General features: G+C 41.4%; 2 protein-coding genes, 1 long non-coding RNA gene, 2 other non-coding genes and 1 pseudogene across 13 annotated transcripts in view; 3 read left to right on the forward strand and 3 right to left on the reverse strand.

The window, feature by feature from the left end:
* On the forward strand, nt 1-21,246 carry LOC118242585 (transmembrane protein 88-like). Its single transcript, XM_081700656.1, is given in 10 exon segments — nt 1-914; nt 7,626-10,131; nt 12,404-13,160; nt 14,275-14,647; nt 15,581-15,687; nt 16,276-16,409; nt 18,348-18,449; nt 19,537-19,688; nt 19,690-19,921; nt 20,851-21,246. Coding segments are annotated over 3 exon segments (660 nt in total). The 5' UTR covers nt 1-914; nt 7,626-10,131; nt 12,404-13,160; nt 14,275-14,647; nt 15,581-15,687; nt 16,276-16,409; nt 18,348-18,449; nt 19,537-19,542; the 3' UTR covers nt 21,133-21,246.
* On the forward strand, nt 3,090-5,593 carry LOC145651903 (uncharacterized). Its single transcript, XM_081700657.1, has 3 exons — nt 3,090-3,138; nt 3,981-4,052; nt 4,142-5,593. Exons 1-3 carry the CDS (start codon nt 3,093-3,095, stop codon nt 4,618-4,620), a joined length of 597 nt encoding a protein of 198 aa, XP_081556783.1. The 5' UTR covers nt 3,090-3,092; the 3' UTR covers nt 4,621-5,593.
* LOC145651907 (U2 spliceosomal RNA) lies at nt 12,200-12,318 on the forward strand (annotated as a pseudogene).
* The window catches only part of LOC113585092 (uncharacterized), a 17,939-nt gene continuing 13,747 nt past the window's right edge, over nt 19,806-23,997 (reverse strand). For 7 of the 9 annotated variants that reach the window (XR_014117998.1, XR_014117996.1, XR_014117997.1 and 4 more), the window contains 3 exons: nt 21,864-21,977; nt 20,824-21,080; nt 19,806-20,274 (listed from right to left, as the gene is read on the reverse strand). This is a non-coding gene — a long non-coding RNA (uncharacterized LOC113585092). Of the gene's footprint in view, nt 20,664-20,823; nt 21,081-21,863; nt 21,978-23,997 lie in introns of all 9 variants that reach the window. The other 2 variants (XR_014117993.1, XR_014117995.1) reach the window with 2 other exon arrangements.
* Nucleotides 22,227-22,390, reverse strand: LOC145651906 (U1 spliceosomal RNA). Its single transcript, XR_014118003.1, has one exon. It is a non-coding gene; the product is annotated as a U1 spliceosomal RNA (small nuclear RNA).
* On the reverse strand, nt 23,249-23,439 carry LOC145651911 (U2 spliceosomal RNA). Its single transcript, XR_014118005.1, has one exon. It is a non-coding gene; the product is annotated as a U2 spliceosomal RNA (small nuclear RNA).

Below are 23,997 nucleotides of genomic sequence, written 5' to 3' on the forward strand. Positions count from 1 at the left end.
GGGCGGGGGCGCCTGGATTTGAATGACTGTCTTGGCCCAAGTGTCTAGTTCAATTTGAATGACGAATGATCATTGTGCTATATGTATAGTTTCAGATAGCTAGTGTTATAGTGTAGAAGTATAAATCGCTTAAATTGGAGGTGCACACAGAGGTTAAACTGGTCGGTGTTGCTTTTTATAAATGTGATATGTTGATGTGAGGGGATATGCACAGAACACGATTGCACCCACCCCCAAATTATGTGAAGACTAGCACTTAAGCTTTCAAGTGCTAGTGGAGCGGTAGTTTTGTACGAGAGAAACTTGTTAACCTAGCAAACGTTCATGTGCTAGTTTTGTAAAGGGAAGAACTCGTTAATGGGTGTTGTAGTTTATTAGCTTGCTAGTATATATCGGTTTTGGCCCGTTTCCCCCAGTGTTTGGAAGTCATACACTCTCTTAAAAATGATGGTTATTCAAGTATTCCTTTTATCTGGAACATGGCCGTACGCTAGGTTGACAAGTTCCTCCTGGAACCAGACTACCGCCGCACTTGCACTTGTTATTACGTACTGTATACACTTCGGTGATAAAAAACCCAACAATGTCACATGAAGCTGATGGTGCGGTCTGAAAGTGTGGTGCTGCAGGTCTAGAGGTTTCTAATTTCTAGATGTTTAATTTACAATGAGTGTCTGAGCCGTTCACTTATATGGGAATAGGCGGGGTTCGGTTATCCCGCATCCAGCCAATAGAGGGCGCCAGAGACACGGTGGCTTCGCTGTCGTCCAGCCCACGTGTGTGTGTACTGTCTATGGTCTAACCACGAGAGGGATACGGAAGCGCATTTAAACCTTTGATGCCGCTGATATTTATTATTTTATCAGTGAACAGACTTTCGTGCTTCAGTGGTGTTAAGTCGAAATCCAGAACAGGTATTTGGTGTCTAAACTATTAATAAAGGAGAGGTGGGTAGAGGAAGAAGCGAGAGTGAAGACTAACAAGAGAGTTACCTGTTTACTTTTTTTTTTTTAAACCTGATGCATAGCTATTTAAACTTGGCACAATACTATAAAGTGTGTTTTGGTCGACAGCAAGAAGCAGAAGAAAACTGAAGATTTTTTTTTAAAATTCGCCCATTTCACATTAACATTTGAAAAACAGCAGGTGGGACAGAAACACATCTATAAAGACACTGAAAAAGTCCAAATCTTTGCAAAGGCTGCAGGCACTAACCATCTTTCAAGCTGGGGAATTAAGAAGGACTGAACACTAACTGAAGAGAGAGCACTGAAAGAGTACTGCCAGACTCCACACCATACGGTGAGTTCCAATGTATGAGAATCCTGATGAAGTACAGATTGCCACCTCAAATGGAATGTGAGGTATTCACAATAGCAGACATTAAAATACATTTTTAAGCCATTTTAAAAGACAAGATGGCAATTAAGTTATGATCTGAAATTGGAAAGAACAAATTACAAATATTAAAAGAATACAAATTACAAACAAACATTAGACACCTGTGTGTGTGTGTAATTTATAAATCTCAGCTGCCTCAAAAGTCATACTGCATCTTTCAACTGATTTCCAATTATGAAAAAGGATTGAAGAATAATGCTGCACTTGCCTTTGGTACTATAACAAAAATAAGATAAAAATCAGTACTATTGTAATAATATATAGTCCTGTAAGGAATAACTGCAGTATTGATAACCAGGCAGAATTTGGCTCTGAAGATCAAAGCATGCAGACAAACTACTACTCTCTCATTGGGCTTCTCTCCAGACAAGTGAAAACATATTGAGGATTAAAAAAACAAAACATACTGTATAGTTTTCTAATAAATAAAGAGAACAGCAATGGCGGATAGAAATTGGTTGGGCAGGTTATTAACATTAAGTACAGTATTCCTTGAAATCACTTCCCACAACATACCTTATGAAAAAGAATGTACTAGATAAAACAACCTCTGCCACAATGTATGAAAGCAATGGAGTAATGCTATGAAGTCAGCTTGCCAGTGGCTACATTTTCCTTCATTTGCACCAGTTTTCCTGCCTATGGTGGCCAATGCTAGTTGGAGGCTTCTCTTGGTTTGAGACAATATGACAAAACATATTATACACTTGTCAATAGCTTGCTTAAGCTTCTTAGACCCAAAATGCTCATGGCATGTAAATAAGACTCACTTTCCTGTACAGGGTACTAGGTATGAAGGTATTCAGCATATTTTACTGAGGGGTTTTTTTGCATTACTTTTGCACGTTTTGACAATGACTGCACATTTTGCATAAACGTTTACTGGTCATTTTATTTTGACGTAACGCATGTCCCATAATTCACAATACCAGGAGGTAGACAAAAGGAGAAAAACACTCCATAACAGTCATCAACTCCCTCTCATCAGGTCACCATGAGTATGAATGGCACTATGGAGAAGGGAGATCATCACCAAATGCTGGACCTGTTTGAGGAGCTCCCAGCCCATAACCACAGCCATCACCATCAACACACACATCTTGATCACAGCAGCTCAATGGTCTGCACAGCCCCAGCTGGTCAGCGGATCAGGGGTGGTGGTGCCTCCCCCTTATTCTGCAGCAGATGTTGGAGGCGGTGAGGCACCGTTAGAGCTAAGAGGGTCTCTGGACTGCTGGGCCTGCTCAGTGTTGGTAACAGCACAGAATCTGTTGATAGCCACCATCAATGCCTGTTTGGCTGGCTTGGTGCTTGGACTGATACTCACTCCTGCCATCATCATGGTGGTGTTTGGATTTCTTTGCCACTCCACAGTAAGTGTAAAAAAATCAAGACATTGTGTGGGATTACCACAGAAAAATTAAACCATAATGTGTTTAGTGGTTTAGAATCCAGAGGGAGTTTCATTAACCCTTTATGTCCAAAATATGAGATGTCAAAATTTATTTTAACTAGAGGTACTTGTTATAGAGCTTTGTTGCTGCAGTTCAGAAAAAGAAAACCTAAAGCCATCTTGACTGCAGTAAGGCTTATCAGCTCACCTCCTGCTTCGTCAAACATTCTGTTTACTCAAACTCAAACTCCCCTCTCTTCTCCATCTTCACTCCTTCACAAAAAATACCTCTGACCGCATGTACAGCGAGCCAGTGAGGTTCACCTACCTGCCACATAACCCAGGTGGGCACCTTCTCCACCTGGGCCCTGTTCCTGGTGGCACCTTTAACGTGGGCACTGTGAGTGTGGGCAAAGGCACTGTGTGAGGATTAAGAATGAAAACACTGTCCACAACCAGAGGGCTCACCTTTACAATCCATGGTTACGCCCAACCTTTAAATAACCACTTTCACTTTCAGAATATTTATTTCCATTCATGTCCCCAGTGTAGCTTTGGTTCACTTTCATTGACCGTTAATATGGTTTTGGTGGTGTAATACCGAGTAGTCTAGTTACTCAACTGCCTTTGAGTTAAATCTGAGTATGGAGGAGCATCTTATGAAAAAGACTTGAACCTGAAAGTGACTAAGATTACTTATTTATTATTTACTTAATTTTTTATTAGTGAGAGGCACTGGTCGTCATCTCCCTTCACTAGCGGCCCTTGAATTGCGGCTTTAAATATTCACAGTGAAAGCAAGGCTGGGGTGCCTACTGTTTCCCTGCCACAGCACTGTTTCCTTAACATTCATTAGTCACTTACCCATTTTTGTACACACATGCCTTTCTTTAATGGGTTTCTCTATCTGTGCTGTGTCTGGGGAAGCAGGTGGGGGGGTGTCCCCTGTCCTAGGCGAAGTTCTGTAGGCTGCCAGTAACAACACTGCATGTGTTTTCACAAAACAGTGTCTGAAATTAAGTAGCCAGGAGAAAAACCTCACAGGGGCCAACCAGGTGCTGAATGGCAATGTTTGACAGTTACGCAGTTAAGAGGAAGAAGCACAGGAACGTCATCCATGTGACATTTGAGCTTCGTAACCTGGCACTGAAAGTTTGTTTTTTCTCCTGTGATATTTGATTTGCAGATCCGTATGAAGTCAACCGTAAAAGGAAAATAAAATCAGACAAGTTCAGCGAGGAGTGCCTCACCCACCCAGGTAGGGGATTTCAGCGCATGAGCAAACTTGATTGTTTATTTGGTTTCCCAAACAGTCCTACTTAGGTTTCATTTTTCATTCTGCTCCAGACACGATGATCAACAAACCAGATCCGTCTCACCAGTTTGATCCATTCTGCTTCGCCCCTCTGGACTGTGGCATCCCATCAGCACCCCCTGCTCTCCAGGAGGAGAACAAGCTGCTTCAGACCCTAGATGAGATCCATTATGGGGAAGATGACCTCAAGCAAGAGGATGGCTGTGTCAGTTTGGACCCGGACACTATGGACAACATCCTCTTCAGCATTACCGAGTGTCTGGGTGCCCAGAACTTCCTCCAGCTTTTGAACAGCCAGGATCCCAACTCAAATATTTTGGTAGAGGGTACAGACGCCAACCTGAACATCCCAGAGGTGGGCCAGCCTCCGCTGAACCTGGCCTCCTTCACTGATGCACACTTCAGCCAGATGGTGAGCCAGGGCTCCGGCTCAGACCGTGAGACCCTGCCCCACGACTTGCAGGGCATATACATAAGTCAGGTTAAGATGGAAAACGATGAAGACTCTTGAAGGCTTCCACAGACACCCAGAAGAGTACCAGACCTTGTTTTTCAGTGGTGGAAATCAGGACTGTGGGGGGACCCTACCAGAACTGCAGGATATGAACACAGACGCATGCATGCATGCATGCATGTTTAAGTCTACACTAGATGCCCCATGTAAACCCTGAAGACTTCCAAAAAGAACATGGAATGAATGAAATCCCATTTGGATGAACCACTTTGTCCTCCGGAGTGCCATGGTATGTGCGTGTAGGTGTGTATGAGTGCTTTCTCCTCTGGCCATGCCGTTTGTCCAGGTTTTGGAAGTGTACCAGCAGATCTGGTCAGCATTAGCTCAGTGTTGGTCAGTAGCAGGCAGGACTTGTGTGATGTGCCGTCTACACCCCTGAGGACCTGGCAGCAGCTTGTACCCGTTAGGCATTCATGCACTAAGGAAAGGCAACCGACGGACCATGCCGGAAAACTCCTTCTGGACTTATGAAACAGGACACAGGACTGATTTGCAAACTGTATAGGCTTCGAAGCATTGACCCATATAGTGATGTATTCTGTGTGTGCAATGAACAGCAGTTGCTTCTCATAGAATTTGCTTTAGATTAACTTTTCCATCAGAACAGCTTTGCCACATAAGAATAAGTGATGGCATTAATTAATATGCATTGTTTTTAAAGAATTAATATTTTAGGACTTAATTATATACTTTAACCACCTGTGAAGTAAATACCAGGCCTTTTCAAGTTCCGTCTCAGGTCTGAAGTGTATATTTTGTAAACGCATATTGAGAATGTTTAGAATGTGACAGATGAGCAACCATGTAGTGTGAATTCTTAACTGGCTCCTATAGTACCCACCTCCATCTGTAACGCTGCTTCTAGAGAATGCATAGTGGGCTTAAAAGAAACCACTTTTCTTCTTGGGGGAAAAAAATTTAAGGATATGCTTACATGTGTCTTCTATTAAAAGCTTGGTTTGTTGCTCCATTTAATTTGAATTTTACACATTGCAGAATGAGGAAAATACCACGTGTTGCACAATAGATTTCATTACGCTCCAGCTATAGACATGCTTGGTCAAAAGGCTTTGATATTTCCATTGCGTAAGCACTGAATCAGTTTTTTTTCCTCAGTTTTCAGCCCTGGTTTTCTCCCTTTCCCACCCACAGATTCTACCACCATAAGACAGAAGAAAATGATCTCATCTTTGTGCTTAATTTAGACAGTGTGGCTCTACTGGTCGTGATGTGGAGGCTATCCACACACATTCCACCAGCCCTTTGCCAACCAGCCAGTTATACCAGTTACTACAGATGACATTTCTTTTAAACTTGAGTTTAATCATATTTATTTTTCTCTTAAAAAAAAAAGTTTTTTAATTGTTTGTTTTAGATTGTGGTTTATATATAGATAGAGATCAGGAATTTTTTTATTTGCCAAGCACTTAATGGTCAATTCAAACACAATTATGTCAATAAGAGGATTCCTACACATTTTAATTCTTTATAAATATTACATGACCCATGTATGGATAAAGTCACAGTGAAACATTAGCTATGGGTACAAGGTTCAGCGCGCTTCCGCCTCTATTAGGATTGGTGGACAGGAATTGTTGCAGCAATTCAACCATGCCTTTGTCTAGTTCGGAGGTGAAACTTGGCCTAAAGCCAGTGGGAAACTCCACCATTGGTTAACTTCAGTTTAAACTGTGGCAAGCATACAGCATTTGGTATTCCAACAGGGCAGATTCTGATGATCATTTCTCTGTTCATATCAGTGTGAAAATAAAGAATATGCTAGTATCTTTACTTCACAGAAAAGCTGCTTGAATTTAATTAATCCATTTTGTCAGTAATTGTGAGCTCTGCATTCGTCACCTCCATGTAACAGACCAGTTGTTACTTATTTACTGAAGACTGGATTTAATCAAGAGAATTTTAATAGATTTTAATAGAATAATTAATAGAATAGAATAAAAGTAGTGGCAAATCACCAGAAATCATGATAGTAGAGAACACTATGCTCCCTGTACCTCAGGAGACAGAGCTTGGAATGATGTCCCACTTACATTTAGTGTTTGAGTGACACATTTGGTAAACAAACGTGGAACCCTTTATTGTGCTTGCCTAGAACTTCTGAACAATATAATTTACATATTTGGCATTTAGCTGATGCTTTTATCCAAAGCGAATTATGACAGAACAAAACTTGAGTAACTGAGGGTTAAGGGTCTTGCTCAGTGGCCCCAACAGTGGCAACTTGGCAGAGGTGGGACTTGGAACTGGCAACCTTCTGATTACCGAGAGATTAGCTGAACATATCTGTGTGTGACTGACAATGAGAAAAACAAAAGGGCTAGAAAACTATAATACAACTTTTTCTTCTGTTGATGCATTTGGTAACCATTGTGGATTCTAAAGTTGGTAAGGCTCTCCCAGCTTCCAAAGTAGGAAATCCAACTTTTTGGATTTCCTACTTTTTGAAAATTCTGACTGGGAATTCAGAATTTCCAATTTCCCAGTTCAAATGGAACATACCATAACATGCAGAAAATGCCAGTGGCAATAGATGTGGGAGTCTCAAGTGATGGAAATGTCCAAAATACCAGGGACCCATGGTTGTCCCAATGGTGACAGCGGCACTTGGGGCTGTGAGCCCTATGCTGGGAGGAGTGGCTCCAACAGATCCCAGGAATGACACCAATCCCAGTCTGGAAGAGTGCAATCCTAGGAAAATCCAGTGAAAATACTGCACCCTCCAACTCACAGGCCTCTGGTAGAAGGCCTGAGTGTAAGTGGGGAAAAAAGAGACATGACCACCCACTGGAAGGGTGAGATGAATATGTTTGTTAGGTTTAGCACAGGCTTGCTAAGACAGCAGCTTCACTTGCTTCTCTTATCTTTTTATTGCTTTAAATCACAAGTGACACAGGAACAAAATGCTTTTCATGCACGTTAGGTTTCTTGTTCACGAAAACAATTTCACACAGTATAACATGTTTACTGTACCCCTCTCATAGGCTGCTGACGCTTGGTTAGCCTTTTGACTAAGATCAGGTCTACGGAAGCTCAAATTGCTGTCACTGCTACAAGATGAGGAGCTTGTCATTGACTATAGGGAGCAATACGGCAAGTGGAGAACAGATGCATGTTCAGACTGCAAAGAAACACTACACAGGAATTTTCACCTGGTCAGTAGGGGGTTTGATTTCAGTAAATACATGTTAAAAATGAAATGGTGTGTGGGGGTGTTGTAGTCACATAAACCAATTCACTTTAATCAATTTGCCGCTAAGACCCCAGTTTACTATCAGCGACCTTACACAACATGACGGTCTTACAATGAAACACGGTTTGTGCTGTCGTAGCAATGGCAGTAAAACATGTATAAAAATGGCATCTCTATTCTTTTTTTATTTTTTTTCTGTTTCTGTCTTGAATACAGAAATGTGTAAATGCCGTTTGTAGTTTTTCATTGGTGCTGTTAATTTATTGTATTAATTTATCTTCAAAACTAGACAAGCCTAGATATATCATATTGGCCATGCCACTTGAATTTAGTGAAGATATAAATGTATATTAATGGATATATGAACATTTTTCTAAAGCATTAAGAATTTTATAAAATGCGTGTTTCTAATGGTTCGAAATATACAGGTTTTAAGAGATTTTTTTCAATTTTAGTTACTGTGACTGAGAATCTTTGTGTTTTGTCATGCTATTTCCATTGGAAGAGAATCTATTATCATGAAAAAAGCATTTTAGGATCGCACAAGGTCTTTTCCATGAATGTTTTCTTGATTTTTGTGAGAAAACAATTAGTCATGAATTTGTTTAGTGAATCGTGTTTTACCGCTCCTTTTTTTGCTTAATATACAGATTTATTCTCTTGATTTTTTTTTTAATTTTGATTATTTTTATACTTTTTTTTTTTTTTTTTTTTTTTTTAAGGTTTTCCATTATTCTTGTTGCTCTGTAAGTTTTTTTTTTAAAGGAGAGATTCAAGAGTAAATTGTCCCTTAAACTCCCAACTTGGGCTATATGTTAATTCTTTAATAACTATAGCTCCATTTTGTATAAGAGCAAAAAGCCACTTTTGTAACTGAAATTAGCAGCAAAATTAAATGTAAGCGCTTCTTATTGCTGCATTTTTGACCCCGTTTACCCTGCCCTTTACCTTGTATTGTAGGGGGGAAATAAATTCAGAGCTGTTTTTTACATTTAAGAATTGACACATTTAGTGGCGCTTGATTTTGTTTTAAACATTGTCTGTGGGAGAAAACAGTTGCAATGACGACCGAGGCATAATCTTGGTTATACAGAATTTATCTGCGGTTGGTTGTCATAAACCAAAAATTGAGAAGTTTTTGTTTGTTTGTTTGTTTGTTTTGTTCACATCAAACTGTAAATACTGTGGCATTTTACTGGAATGAGGATAAGTGTGAATCGAATTTCCCATTCGATTGATAAACTGTAATTTCTTTTTAATTTCTAGTCTTAAGCTTGAATCAATTATTTCACATAATGAAAATGTTGGTTACAATTATGATATAGAAGGTGCTGAGTTCTCTTTGAACTACTCTTTCATTTCTAAAGAAAAATCTATTTTTCCTGTTGCAATATATCATTTCTTCTTTTTGTGGTCATTTATTTAAAATCTGCACTGTTTTAGTGAGTTCACACAGAAAGCAAACTGAGCCAGACATGTCTTAAACACTTTGTGAATTTGTGTGGCATTACTATGACCATTAATATTAAATGCTTTTGATAAACATGGAGTGTAACTGACCTATTAAATGAAGGATATGGTGCTTTGCTTTGCTTGTAGTCACCTGGATAAAAATGATTATTTGAAGACACTTGATCAACTCAAATGAGGCATACCTCTCTTTTAAAAAGAACCACGGGAAGCCCAGCCCTATACTGAGTTTGGAAATCAAACTCATCCCTACCTTCCATCATCTTTCCCTGTCAATTTGTAAAATATATGCAGATTCTGGAAGCTAGACGTGCATCAGCATCTGATAATGCTGTGGCTTCTGACTACCTGTTTCACAACACATTTAGAAGCCTTTAAATGTTAAGAACAAGAGGAACCTGAACCCTTTCCCAAAATTCAAGCTGCCAAAATGAATACAAAACAATTTTAAGGACAAAGAAAGAAATGAAGAAGAAAAATATAAATGGCTCAGGGATTCATTTTGAAGCTACGTTTTACCTAGGTTTTGAAGGATGTGTTTTTAGTACTGAGTAAGTTGACTATTTCAGATAGAAAGCCTAAAATAAAATCATGCCCGCAGTTTTAGTCAACCAGGAAGCCTCTAGCTCTCTAATCTCTCACTTGTCTAGGACGTGATGCCAAATCTGCTTGATAATCGCACGTATGAGGAATTAGTCTTTAGAAATGATGCACTTAGTAGTTGCCAAACGTAGAACCGAACTGCAGATCCTCTTGCCGTGACGCGGATTTACTTTGCAGGCCTAAATTTAAGACCCGCTCTGAATCAGACGCACGTATAATGTGAGGTAAGCATTTTTCTTGGAAAATAACATGCTATGTAAATATAGTATATAATAATATTAGGGAAATGGGGAGAAGTGCTGTTCAAAGCAGAATCATCATTTGTGTAACGGTACGTTTTTGTAGAGAGAAACTACTCTCAGTAATAGTGCGCGTCACAAGTTTTTTCACCGTAAGCCTAAAATCGCCCTTTTGAACAAACGCGTTAGAATTGTTTAATTTCTTTCGGAATAAAACAATCTTTTGGCGTGATCTGACTGTTTAAAAGCAGTGCTAAGTTCGAAGTATGGAAATTGCTTTTGCTTGTAACGGCAGTCGATAGGTGCGTGTTTAAGGTAACATTTGCAGCGGTTTACCGAGGCCACAGGCCAATGACTGCTAGACGTTCTTTTGCGTGACTGTTGATGAGACGACAATCAGCTAAAATATCTTGGTCGTTTAATAAACTGCTTGCCACGAATAGAGGCTAGTGGCAGATATGAAAACATTAAACGCAATAGCGCACGTGTCCTTTTGTTTTCTTCCTGAGAAACTGTGCTCTATCTCGGCCTTTTGGTCATATGTGATTTGAAAATGTAGGCCTAGTTTTAAACCAATGTATGGCGTATGTTGCCCAAGTACGTGCGTCTGTATAGACGTTGGCTGCAATATGACATAGTGTATGATGAAAACATTTTGAGATACCAATTAAAGACGAAAGGTAGTCAGCCGCCTAGTCCGCTATTTGGAGACGAGAAATAAGGTCCACGATTATGTTCAGCATATTCAGAAGCTTCCTCCATGAAGCTGGTACTTATGTAAAGCACATAAATAAGGCTCGTCGATCTTTTGTGTTTCTGCTAACTTGTGTCTCACAAGATCGTTGGGCTGGTTTTGAGTTGGCGCCAAGCTAATGCAGAGAAAGATGTGACAGATAGATACAATAAATTCGGTCCAAAGTCTAATAAATAATTTTTGATTGGCTTTGAGGCAGTGGTGGCTCAGTGATTAAGGCATTTGTCTAGCAATCAAAAGGTTGCTGGTTCAACTTGGGCACCTGAGCCGAGACCCTTAACCTAGTAGCTCAAGCTGTACTCGTTTGTAATTATAAGTTGCTTTGGATAAACGCGTTAGCTAAATGTAAATAAACGGGTCGTGTGACGTCATTCACGCCCAATGACTTTCCACGGACAAAGTGACCTAGCTAGAATTTTAAACCAGGAATTACCATAAGGGAAAGTCAACTGTTTTTGTTTTTTGTTTTTCCTCTGCCGATAGTTAACGGCAGACGCGTGAGTGTGAATGGGGGTCTAAGCCCTCCAGGAGCATAGCAAAAATGAAAAGGAACAAGCCATCCATTAACACCCCGCTTACATGTCGAATTGTTTTAATGCAGAAGTCGTTTTTAGTTTGCTTATTTGTTCATCAGTCGTCAGGGGGCCATTGCTGGTCACTAGCATGTCAATTGCACTTCATTTAGGATAATTGTGACAGACATCCAGATCATGTGTTTTCTTTGTCCCCTTTGAATCTGGAGGAATGATGGCACGGTTGAAAAAGATAGAATGAATGAGAAGTACGATTTAAACTAAAGAACACCCAACGAGGCTTTGTGATAAGGTTAGAGTTCACTAAAACTAACAGCACTAGAAAGGGAAGCAACATTTTAGAAATATCTGATACAAATGATGTGAGGCACAACCAATTTAAAAAAGACAGTTTATGTGTTAAACATGTATATTAGGATGGCTGTGGACCAGATCTAGGGCTTCAGTCTGAAAAGACAGGCAAAGTTTGCCTTCACATTCAATCATATTCAATCTATTCTCTTCTTGAAGGACGTACTGCCTTGTTTATATAGTTGGTACTCTAGTATTTCTCCCTGCGTGTGGCTGTCTTTTGCTTTCAAGCCAGCAGAGGTTACTGTGGAGACTAGCAGGTAAAAAAAAATAATAATAAAAATTGGGCAATTTAAATTCTGATTCGAGGGTGTGGTTTCCTCATCAGTACCATTAGCATTAGCATGTCTGCATATAACATAGGTATTGTTTGATGATTTTTCTGCAGAGGTTTGCTATTTGTAATTCCGGTCCCCTACCTGGAGACCATATATTAAATAGATTTTTGGAACAGGGAGATGGAATAGGGGCTTGTTCCATCCACTCCACACACAGACCCAGTATCGCAGCACCTCTGTGAACAGTGTACCTCCCATCATCAAAGATTCTTAGCTCATATTTATATGGCAAGCTTCTTGTTTTAATTCTGTGTGTTGTGTTCACTTTTAAAATTCTTTAGGAGTACAGATGTCATCAGGCCCACTAGCTCTGTGACTGTGAAGCCCGTAGAGCTCCCGCTTTACCTGGACGATGGTGAAGGTAGGGCTGGGTGATGAGGGAGTATGCAGGGAGCTAAGAATTCCTGGTTGTGGGGGAAGAGATGAAGGGAGGATGGCAGAATTGGTCCTGGTCAAGTGTTATTTTAATGTTGTTTTGAAGGGAGCTATTGGCAGGAACGAGGCTGTCCTCTGGGGTCAGAAGTCTGCTGAGAGCAGAGAGGGTGACAGGGGTGTTGATGGGTCATAGAGCAGGGACTCCAACAGAGGTGTGAATGGGGGCAGGTTGGGTGGAGACCTAGTCTCACCGTCTGAGCACACAGTGGTGGGGGTTGTGTCAAACCTGTTGAAACATTAGATTAAGTTCAGATGCAAATGCCTGATCTCCTTGTACTCTACAGACTGTCAAGCTTTTCATCCCATTCAACACATCTGCTGTGTTGTTCGGACCCGTTTTCTATGCTTTTTTTCACGTTGACGTAAAAAATGGTCCAAAACGTTATGCCCTCTCGTTGCACGGTTAACATACTGTTTAAAGTTGGTGAGGACAGGAGAAAAGGAGACATGACTGAAATAAACACAGATCAATAAGAGGGCGTTGGAATGTTTTCTCTGAAGTCCCGCGATGACCGAGTGAAAGATGTCGCTAGCGCTCTTCGACACAGCCCACGGAGGGACGTAAACAACTACAGCAGTGGAGTAGGAGAACTCCCACGCTAGGTACGCTCCCTGTACATCCACTGGTTGTTCAGTAAGGCAGACGGTTCATCCACCTTGTTCGCAAAGTGAAACGTGTAAATCTTTTCATGATTTTATCACTGCATACAGAAGACTGTGTAAGTGAATTTCCCTGTTTCCAGCTTGGTGTTGCTAGGATCACCAAGCATAATGTTTTGCAATTTTGACTTTGGACCATTTCCTCCCCAGGAGAAAGTTTAATATGGACCTGAAATGAGGGGATTGGATCACGTGGTTCTATAGTATTCGTGACTCCACCAATCCAAGTTATGCAAAATCCCACCTACAATCCATTTTTAAATTGAGTTACAGATTTTGCGTACTCAAGAGCAAATGAAATGCTTGCTTATTGAGTATGCCTCAGTGCAGGCCTGGGGACCTAGGCCACATAGTTACAGCGATCGCCTTTGCCGTGTACTGCCGAAGTGTAAAACATTGGAAATCTACTACTTAATCTGGTTTTAAAAATTGGGTAACTATTTCACAGGTTCCTTTTTACATTAAATGTATTGCTCCATGAGTGTCCTTCAACACAGACCCGAGAGGTGAGTGTGTCAGGCAGGAGCAGATTCGAACACAAGTTCATACAAAAAAAAAAAAAGATAAAATAAAACTTCTTTGTCTTTTATATCACATCTGTGTGAACAGAGAATCTGTTATGAGTTTCCCCCAAGTTATGAAATGCTTCACAAATGTAGGCATGGCATGGCCTATGTCACCGGGGAGGCCAATATGATTATATGTCTAAAGAGGTTTTGAAAATGGTTGCTTTAAAATTGAGCTTGAAGGGGTTGGTTCGCTGTGTTGACCTCACCGTCGTGAAGGGAGGTGTCTACCTGGGAAGAGCTTGAGGTTGCGTACGTTGTGAATTGAGTAGGCAGGGGCCTATGTGAAACTTGGTTCAAGATATTTGGCGTTCTGGGTTGTGACGGGAAATCTCCTTTGTATGCTCTGCCAAAGGTAGAACCATGAAGAAGTCAGTGGTTGAAATGAATTTTTACCACTGTTTCTTCCACTGCTCTGTTACCCACTCCTCCAACCGATGTGCATTCCCCAACATCCAACTCTCTGACTTCTCTGTCTCCTCTCTCTTCAGATGAAATTCTTCAACTCCTGACTTCCTGACTACATGTCCGCTGGATCCAATTCCTTGCGCTCTGTTCTAGACAATCGCAAAAGATCTGCTTCCTTTCGTCTCTGTCATCGTCAACAACTGCTTATCTTCTGGATACGTGCCTACTGCATTCAAAACCGCCAGGGTGGTACCGATTCTCTTGGTGATGTAATATCTGCTCATGGTTTCTCCTACCACTGCTATGCTGATGACGCTCAATTATTTCTTTCTTTTCCAACCTCTGACACGCAGGTCTCCAGACGTATCTCAGCACGCTTGACTGACATCGCGTCATGGATGACAGCCCACCACTTGAAGCTCAACCCCAGTAAAACCGAGCTTCTGTTCATCCCAGGTACTCCCAAGCCTTACCATGAGCTTGCTGTTTCCTTTGAGAACTCCCTGGGCATAACTTTGGACAACCAGTTGTCGTTGTCAACTCATGTTTCTAATCTAACCCGGTCTTGCAGAGTCCTCCTTTGTAACATACCAAGGATTCGACCGTTTCTCTCGCAGGAAGCTTGTGCAGTCTCTTGTGATCTCAAAGCTAGACTACTGCAACTCGCTACTTGCTGATCTTTCTCTAAGAGCCATCAAACCTCTACAATTTGTCCAGAATGCAGCAGCACGACTGGTCTTCAATCTTCCGACGTTCACACGTTACTCCACAGCTGCGCTCCCTTCATTGGCTCCCTGTAGCTGCACGCATCAGATTTAATACCTTGATGCTTGCCTACAAAGCCAAAAATGGACCAGCCTCTTCATACATGAGGTCAACGGTCAAAGCCCGATCCGTACCTCAAGCACGGCTCGGCTTGAAATACCTTGCTTCAGGTCTCATGGACGACAAGCATCGAGACTCTTTTCCGTCCTGGCTCCGAGATGGTGGAATGAACTCCCAACTGCTGTCCAGACAGCAGAGTCCCTTGCAGTCTTCAAACGCGGACTGAAGACCCATCTATTTGCAGAATATCTAAAGGACAACTGACACTGCTCCCATATTGACTGACTAATTTAGTACTTATTGTAGGGTATGGTTTATGTTGTTTAACAAACTCTGGCACGTATTGTTTATAGCACCTATCATTGTTTAAAATAGACCTTATGTATTTTGTACTTCTAGGTGTCAGCATTCGTCCCTGTATTTCTACAGTATTCTAGTTCATTGGCATGTTTGATTCTAACCTACTGTACTGTACTAGGATGTATTCTATGAGTAAATGACAAAGCACTTTTGTAAGCCGCTCTGGATAAGAGCGTCTGCTAAATGCCGTAAATGTACTTCAAGGAGGACAGCTTCAAAACCCGTGTGAAGTTCGATCCTGGTTTTTCATCTCTCTTACTCCGTGCCTCGGCAGCTGTTACAACCGTGTGTGACTCGGCGGCTCACAGTCTGTAAGTATGCTTTACTGTTTGTGTTTTAGGATGTTTGAAGCAAACAAGGTGTGTGCTAGCTACAACGAGTGTTCCGGTGTCGAATTGTTGGCTGTAGCTAACCCGTAGACCCATTGCTCGAGATCGGGTAACGAGCCCAATTAATCTTAGCGTGTTGGAATGGTTTTGTTAATCGGCTGCAGGTTCAATTTTAGATTACGTTGCGCGGAAATATGGCGATATGGGTTTTTTTTTTTTACATCACTAAATGTTAAATAATGTTCACGTGAATGTGGATTTATATTTACATCGGTGCAATTGGTTTTATGATTACATGCTGTAGCTAGCTGGCTAATTAATGTCGCAGTCCCAGTTCACTGTTGCGGGACGGCGAAGAGCTTCGAAACCAGCATAAACTTAATGAATTCTAAGATGGAAGATTTTCTAAAACTAATGATTTCGCGAGTGCTGCTTGAAAATGTATTGCGCTTAAAAACAAAACAAAACAAAACATGGCAATACACAAGAGTTCGCCTGCAGATAAATCTGACAAATTATCAGTTGAAATCTTTAATCATTAACTCGGCATAATTCATTCTTGTTAAACAGCTGGATTTTACGTCGTTTTCGAGCGCAGACTGAAGGACAGGCGAGACGTGTAGGGGCGGAATCGTTCTGTGGGTTCAGCGAGCAGAACGTGGACGAGCTGACCAATCAGAGCAGGCAGTACCCGCACAGTACAGGTAAGTTACCGTCATCTGTTGCTGGTGCTTGTTTTCGTGTTTTTTTCCGTTCACTTTGTGGAGGTGGGAGGGGGGAGGGGGGAGGGGGGAGGGGGGCAATGCGCAAAACAATAGACCTCTGCTGCGCTGTAGCCAGATAAGATGTAGCGTACGCGTGTGAAGCTGTTTGGTGAAACTGGTGTTGTCGTCGATATATTTACTGGATGATTTGATCGCTAATACATTTGGACATCATGGAAAGGAAGAGGTTTACTTTAGATGAAGTAAACGTGGAGTTGTTTGCGTGCACATATGAGCTGGAAGCGGAGCGTGACGGTTCAGTAGCTTCGAACATGGACTACGATGTTTCCATTACAAATGTTTCCCGCTGGGAAATGGCTCGGCTTTCGTAAGTCTAAATGAATGTTTGTACATAAGAGAATGCGTACTATTTATTTACAGTATTTACAATGTGTTCTCCCCGGTATAACTTTTTATCCTATTAGCAGTGAAGCTACTATCGTGTATCCTTTTAGCAATGAAACTAATATTGTTTTTACTACGTTGTCAAACATCGTTGTGATGTTTTTGCGAAACAAATCTTGGATGTATGGTGGCTGACGGCTTTTTGTGCAATCGGAGAGGTCCGGGGGCACTTTGGAGATGTCTATGACACCTAGCGGAAAATCCTTTTTTTTTTTTTTAAATTTAGATGAGCTCACATGGAAGCTAAATAACGAGGAGGGGGAGGGGGGGCGAGGGCGGGGGCGCCTGGATTTGAATGACTGTCTTGGCCCAAGTGTCTAGTTCAATTTGAATGACGAATGATCATTGTGCTATATGTATAGTTTCAGATAGCTAGTGTTATAGTGTAGAAGTATAAATCGCTTAAATTGGAGGTGCACACAGAGGTTAAACTGGTCGGTGTTGCTTTTTATAAATGTGATATGTTGATGTGAGGGGATATGCACAGAACACGATTGCACCCACCCCCAAATTATGTGAAGACTAGCACTTAAGCTTTCAAGTGCTAGTGGAGCGGTAGTTTTGTACGAGAGAAACTTGTTAACCTAGCAAACGTTCATGTGCTAGTTTTGTAAAGGGAAGAACTCGTTAATGGGTGTTGTAGTTTATTAGCTTGCTAGTATATATCGGTTTTGGCCCGTTTCCCCCAGTGTTTGGAAGTCATACACTCTCTTAAAAATGATGGTTATTCAAGTATTCCTTTTATCTGGAACATGGCCGTACGCTAGGTTGACAAGTTCCTCCTGGAACCAGACTACCGCCGCACTTGCACTTGTTATTACGTACTGTATACACTTCGGTGATAAAAAACCCAACAATGTCACATGAAGCTGATGGTGCGGTCTGAAAGTGTGGTGCTGCAGGTCTAGAGGTTTCTAATTTCTAGATGTTTAATTTACAATGAGTGTCTGAGCCGTTCACTTATATGGGAATAGGCGGGGTTCGGTTATCCCGCATCCAGCCAATAGAGGGCGCCAGAGACACGGTGGCTTCGCTGTCGTCCAGCCCACGTGTGTGTGTACTGTCTATGGTCTAACCACGAGAGGGATACGGAAGCGCATTTAAACCTTTGATGCCGCTGATATTTATTATTTTATCAGTGAACAGACTTTCGTGCTTCAGTGGTGTTAAGTCGAAATCCAGAACAGGTATTTGGTGTCTAAACTATTAATAAAGGAGAGGTGGGTAGAGGAAGAAGCGAGAGTGAAGACTAACAAGAGAGTTACCTGTTTACTTTTTTTTTTTTAAACCTGATGCATAGCTATTTAAACTTGGCACAATACTATAAAGTGTGTTTTGGTCGACAGCAAGAAGCAGAAGAAAACTGAAGATTTTTTTTTAAAATTCGCCCATTTCACATTAACATTTGAAAAACAGCAGGTGGGACAGAAACACATCTATAAAGACACTGAAAAAGTCCAAATCTTTGCAAAGGCTGCAGGCACTAACCATCTTTCAAGCTGGGGAATTAAGAAGGACTGAACACTAACTGAAGAGAGAGCACTGAAAGAGTACTGCCAGACTCCACACCATACGGTGAGTTCCAATGTATGAGAATCCTGATGAAGTACAGATTGCCACCTCAAATGGAATGTGAGGTATTCACAATAGCAGACATTAAAATACATTTTTAAGCCATTTTAAAAGACAAGATGGCAATTAAGTTATGATCTGAAATTGGAAAGAACAAATTACAAATATTAAAAGAATACAAATTACAAACAAACATTAGACACCTGTGTGTGTGTGTAATTTATAAATCTCAGCTGCCTCAAAAGTCATACTGCATCTTTCAACTGATTTCCAATTATGAAAAAGGATTGAAGAATAATGCTGCACTTGCCTTTGGTACTATAACAAAAATAAGATAAAAATCAGTACTATTGTAATAATATATAGTCCTGTAAGGAATAACTGCAGTATTGATAACCAGGCAGAATTTGGCTCTGAAGATCAAAGCATGCAGACAAACTACTACTCTCTCATTGGGCTTCTCTCCAGACAAGTGAAAACATATTGAGGATTAAAAAAACAAAACATACTGTATAGTTTTCTAATAAATAAAGAGAACAGCAATGGCGGATAGAAATTGGTTGGGCAGGTTATTAACATTAAGTACAGTATTCCTTGAAATCACTTCCCACAACATACCTTATGAAAAAGAATGTACTAGATAAAACAACCTCTGCCACAATGTATGAAAGCAATGGAGTAATGCTATGAAGTCAGCTTGCCAGTGGCTACATTTTCCTTCATTTGCACCAGTTTTCCTGCCTATGGTGGCCAATGCTAGTTGGAGGCTTCTCTTGGTTTGAGACAATATGACAAAACATATTATACACTTGTCAATAGCTTGCTTAAGCTTCTTAGACCCAAAATGCTCATGGCATGTAAATAAGACTCACTTTCCTGTACAGGGTACTAGGTATGAAGGTATTCAGCATATTTTACTGAGGGGTTTTTTTGCATTACTTTTGCACGTTTTGACAATGACTGCACATTTTGCATAAACGTTTACTGGTCATTTTATTTTGACGTAACGCATGTCCCATAATTCACAATACCAGGAGGTAGACAAAAGGAGAAAAACACTCCATAACAGTCATCAACTCCCTCTCATCAGGTCACCATGAGTATGAATGGCACTATGGAGAAGGGAGATCATCACCAAATGCTGGACCTGTTTGAGGAGCTCCCAGCCCATAACCACAGCCATCACCATCAACACACACATCTTGATCACAGCAGCTCAATGGTCTGCACAGCCCCAGCTGGTCAGCGGATCAGGGGTGGTGGTGCCTCCCCCTTATTCTGCAGCAGATGTTGGAGGCGGTGAGGCACCGTTAGAGCTAAGAGGGTCTCTGGACTGCTGGGCCTGCTCAGTGTTGGTAACAGCACAGAATCTGTTGATAGCCACCATCAATGCCTGTTTGGCTGGCTTGGTGCTTGGACTGATACTCACTCCTGCCATCATCATGGTGGTGTTTGGATTTCTTTGCCACTCCACAGTAAGTGTAAAAAAATCAAGACATTGTGTGGGATTACCACAGAAAAATTAAACCATAATGTGTTTAGTGGTTTAGAATCCAGAGGGAGTTTCATTAACCCTTTATGTCCAAAATATGAGATGTCAAAATTTATTTTAACTAGAGGTACTTGTTATAGAGCTTTGTTGCTGCAGTTCAGAAAAAGAAAACCTAAAGCCATCTTGACTGCAGTAAGGCTTATCAGCTCACCTCCTGCTTCGTCAAACATTCTGTTTACTCAAACTCCCCTCTCTTCTCCATCTTCACTCCTTCACAAAAAATACCTCTGCTGGAATGTGGCAGAGTGCAAGCGCCTCCCGAGCAATTTCGTCCAGCTACAAACCATTTAAGAACACAGTATTACACCAGCAGGGTTTACTTACAGGACCGGTGCACCCCCATCCTAAGTGCATAAAGAATGCGCTTTGTTTAATGGACACTTAGATTAATTGTTTTACTTTGTCTAATTTGTCAGCCTAAGCTTTGTTGCTTTTTAACAATGCCTTATTTGTTAATAGTTTAGTGCACAGCCAGCCCACCAAGCATGCTTCTGTAATAGAGTGTGTGTGTAGTAACACAGCAGACATTCTAAGCCCCACATATCTTTCTTGTCTGTCTTCACTTCAGAAACACATTCCTCCAGGGAAACCTCATTTCATTCCTTTTCCCTCCCCTTTCATCCCATCCATTTTGCTGAACCCCCACCGTCAAATCACATCAGACCCTGTGAAGCAACACAGTCACAGGTGTACATACTAACAGCAACAAAACATGAGCAAAATCACTATATTCATAGCATATGTTGTACAGTTTGGATAAAAGGGTGTTCACATTTATGCATCAGTCTAGGGGTGTAAATATCTGCTTATCTGTTCTTCACTTACCTGACCAACATATCTTTCCTCTCCAAGGTGCAGCCACATGGTTCATCTCATTACTGCTCTGAGTTGCTGAATGACGGTGGCTGTGTGGCCCTGTTAGTTGTAGGCTTTCTACTCATCACACCACTGCTGGTTCTGGCCCTGGCTGCGTACTGCAGACTGGCCCGCCACCTCCAACTCAGCCTCTGCTTCATCCCTTACAGCCGCGCCATCTACAAAAACCTGCCTGCCACACACCACCACGCACTGCCAGCAGACTGCTGTGGACAGCAGGCAGGAAAAGGAGGAGGAACGGGGAAGGTGTGGGTGTAAGGGCAAGGTGTAGATGTAAGTGGAAAGGTGGGGTTCTTGACCATGAGTCACCAGTGTGTAGGCAATTTAGTCGTGTTTTTGCTTTCGCAATTAAAAAAAAAATATATAGACATATTTTATGAAATATATAGACATATATATATAGACATATTTTCTGGAATTTGTTCACTTGTACACAACTGCCCTGCCAAGTAAATATTTGATAAAACCAAACATTTAAAAATGAACAACTTTGTGTTTGTGTATGTATACATACACAAATGGTGTATGTATACATACACAATGGTAAAGTATAAAGAGTGATTTACTAAAAGGCAAAATGTGTGAGAATGTAAATAAAGTCATTTAAAACCTAAATTGGGATATTTTAAAAAGCCAGAGTTTTCTGAATGAAAACCTTGTGGCTTTGTAATGACCTCACTGTTTAGCAGCCTCAGTTGTTCTTTTAAAAACTGAAGCAAAGAATAACAAGGATGCAATGTATTCGACAGCTCATGTGACCCTACATCAAGTATATAAGCAGATATCCAACCCTAGAGATTTTGCAGCCATTTTTAACTTTACGTCTTTACTGAAATCACGCCCCCCCCATCCACATTTCCCAGATGGAAATTCCTGTGTAGTGTTTCTTTGCAGTCAGAACATGCATCTGTTCCGTCTAACTATCTTGTTTTTTTAAAAAGGTCATCCAAATGTGCACGTGGGTCAGTGTTGAAGGGTCTGCCACTTGCCGTATTGCTCTCTATAGTCAATGACAAGCTCCTCATCTTGTAGCAGTGACAGCAGAACAGATGGAGCTTCTGTAGACCTGATCTTAGTCAAAAGGCTAACCAAGCGTCAGCAGCCTATGAGAGGGGTACAGTAAACATGTTATACTGTGTGAAATTGTTTTCGTGAACAAGAAACCTAACGTGCATGAAAAGCATTTTGTTCCTGTGTCACTTGTGATTTAAAGCAATAAAAAGATAAGAGACTAGCTTCTAGAAAATAAGGGTTTAATACGCAAAGCAAACACACTCAGCAAGGGTGCACCGCTGCATCGAGACCCACAACAAGACGTAAACACACACAACTATTTTTGAACCCAAGTAAATCAGGGGAGAGCGCGAACGCAGTCCCCCACTACCAGAAATTATGCAGTCGAGATTCCCACATTTGGGGAATTCGCAGGGGTCAGCACAACCGGAGTGCAATGGCTGAGCCTCGCCCTGGGTGAACCACCTTCTTGATCATGGTATCTCCCCTGCCAGGTAAGTATGAATTTCTCGTCCACACGGCGAACACATGATCAAAAGACTTAGTATTCACTCAGATGGTAGGATCCCCGCTCAATACGCAACTAAACACAATCTAAAAGCAAACTGAATACATACCTACAGAAGAACGACGTATTGTTTGAAAAGAACATTTATGGGCTGTTATCTCGTCGATTTAAACGAAACGGAGAAGAGGCTTCCCATGATGCACTGCTTCCGAATACGTAATGAGCCATGAGGACGCGTGGACGTTGTTTCTATTTTCGTGTGTGGAGCAAACTCTTCACGTGAGCGAAATTCACAACGGGCGAACATGCTGGACTAACGTATTGCTGCGCCGTATAGAGAAATGGTGCTTTCGCTAGCTTGGTAATTCAAAATCCACACAGAATTGTTGAGAAAATTACCAAGCATTGAAAGGAACAGAAACGCGCGTCGTGCCATTGACGACTTTCGTTTTAGCGAGATGAGCAAAACTCTCGTCATTTGTCCTCCAGAGCGTTGTCTGCTACAGGGTGGTATCTGTTCGCAATCAACGGCCGAAAAAAGAGGCGAGATCACTCAAGATTTTATACTGGGCACACTACGCTGCGCTACGCTTTTAAAGGGAACATTTCTCTTCATATACTGCAACGGGCGATCACTAAACAATACACACGGAGCTTATCCCTCCACAGAAACGTCTAGCCGACACACAGAAGATTCTTCCAAAGAGAAGAGACTGCCCTGAACAGGATGCGCGCGGGCGCGCGCAAACACACACAATAGAAAAACGTAAAAAAAAAATAATAATAATAATAAATAATTAAAAAGTTTAAAAAAAAGGCAAACAACTGTTTTCTTATTTTCCCACAGAGCAAAGGAGGTGCACCGTTCCCGGAGGTACTGCAATACCGGGTCGATGCGTGGAGTGGACGGAGCAAGCCCCTATTCCATCTCCCTGTTCCAAAAATCAATTTAATATATGGTCCCCGGGTAGGGGACGTATCAGATATTAAACTGATAAGAACAGATACTACACTTGATCTTAGCCAAAAGGCCGAGAAGCGATACCAGCCGCCCACCAAACCCAGGGTAGCCATTCAAGGCATCGAGAATGACCCTTACGGCGATAAAACTACGCATCACGGATTTTCACAAAAACACTAGGAACCTATACTACTATTCAGGTTCCATTACGAATTGCCCGAGAAACGTCGTGCTACACGTAGTCCGGGGACCTGAAAACTCAAGTCTTTCATTACATTAAATATGGTTGCTCGCCGACCAATCAAATACAAGTAGTCTAGATCAAGTCTTGCCTCTGCTACCTCTCCTTTATTAATAGTTTAGACACCAAATACCTGTTCTGGATTTCGACTTAACACCACTGAAGCACGAAAGTCTGTTCACTGATAAAATAATAAATATCAGCGGCATCAAAGGTTTAAATGCGCTTCCGTATCCCTCTCGTGGTTAGACCATAGACAGTACACACACACGTGGGCTGGACGACAGCGAAGCCACCGTGTCTCTGGCGCCCTCTATTGGCTGGATGCGGGATAACCGAACCCCGCCTATTCCCATATAAGTGAACGGCTCAGACACTCATTGTAAATTAAACATCTAG

This window comes from Electrophorus electricus, chromosome 17, assembly GCF_041902795.1.
Source record: "Electrophorus electricus isolate QZ-2024a chromosome 17, ASM4190279v1, whole genome shotgun sequence".
Taxonomy (NCBI): Eukaryota; Metazoa; Chordata; class Actinopteri; order Gymnotiformes; family Gymnotidae; genus Electrophorus; species Electrophorus electricus.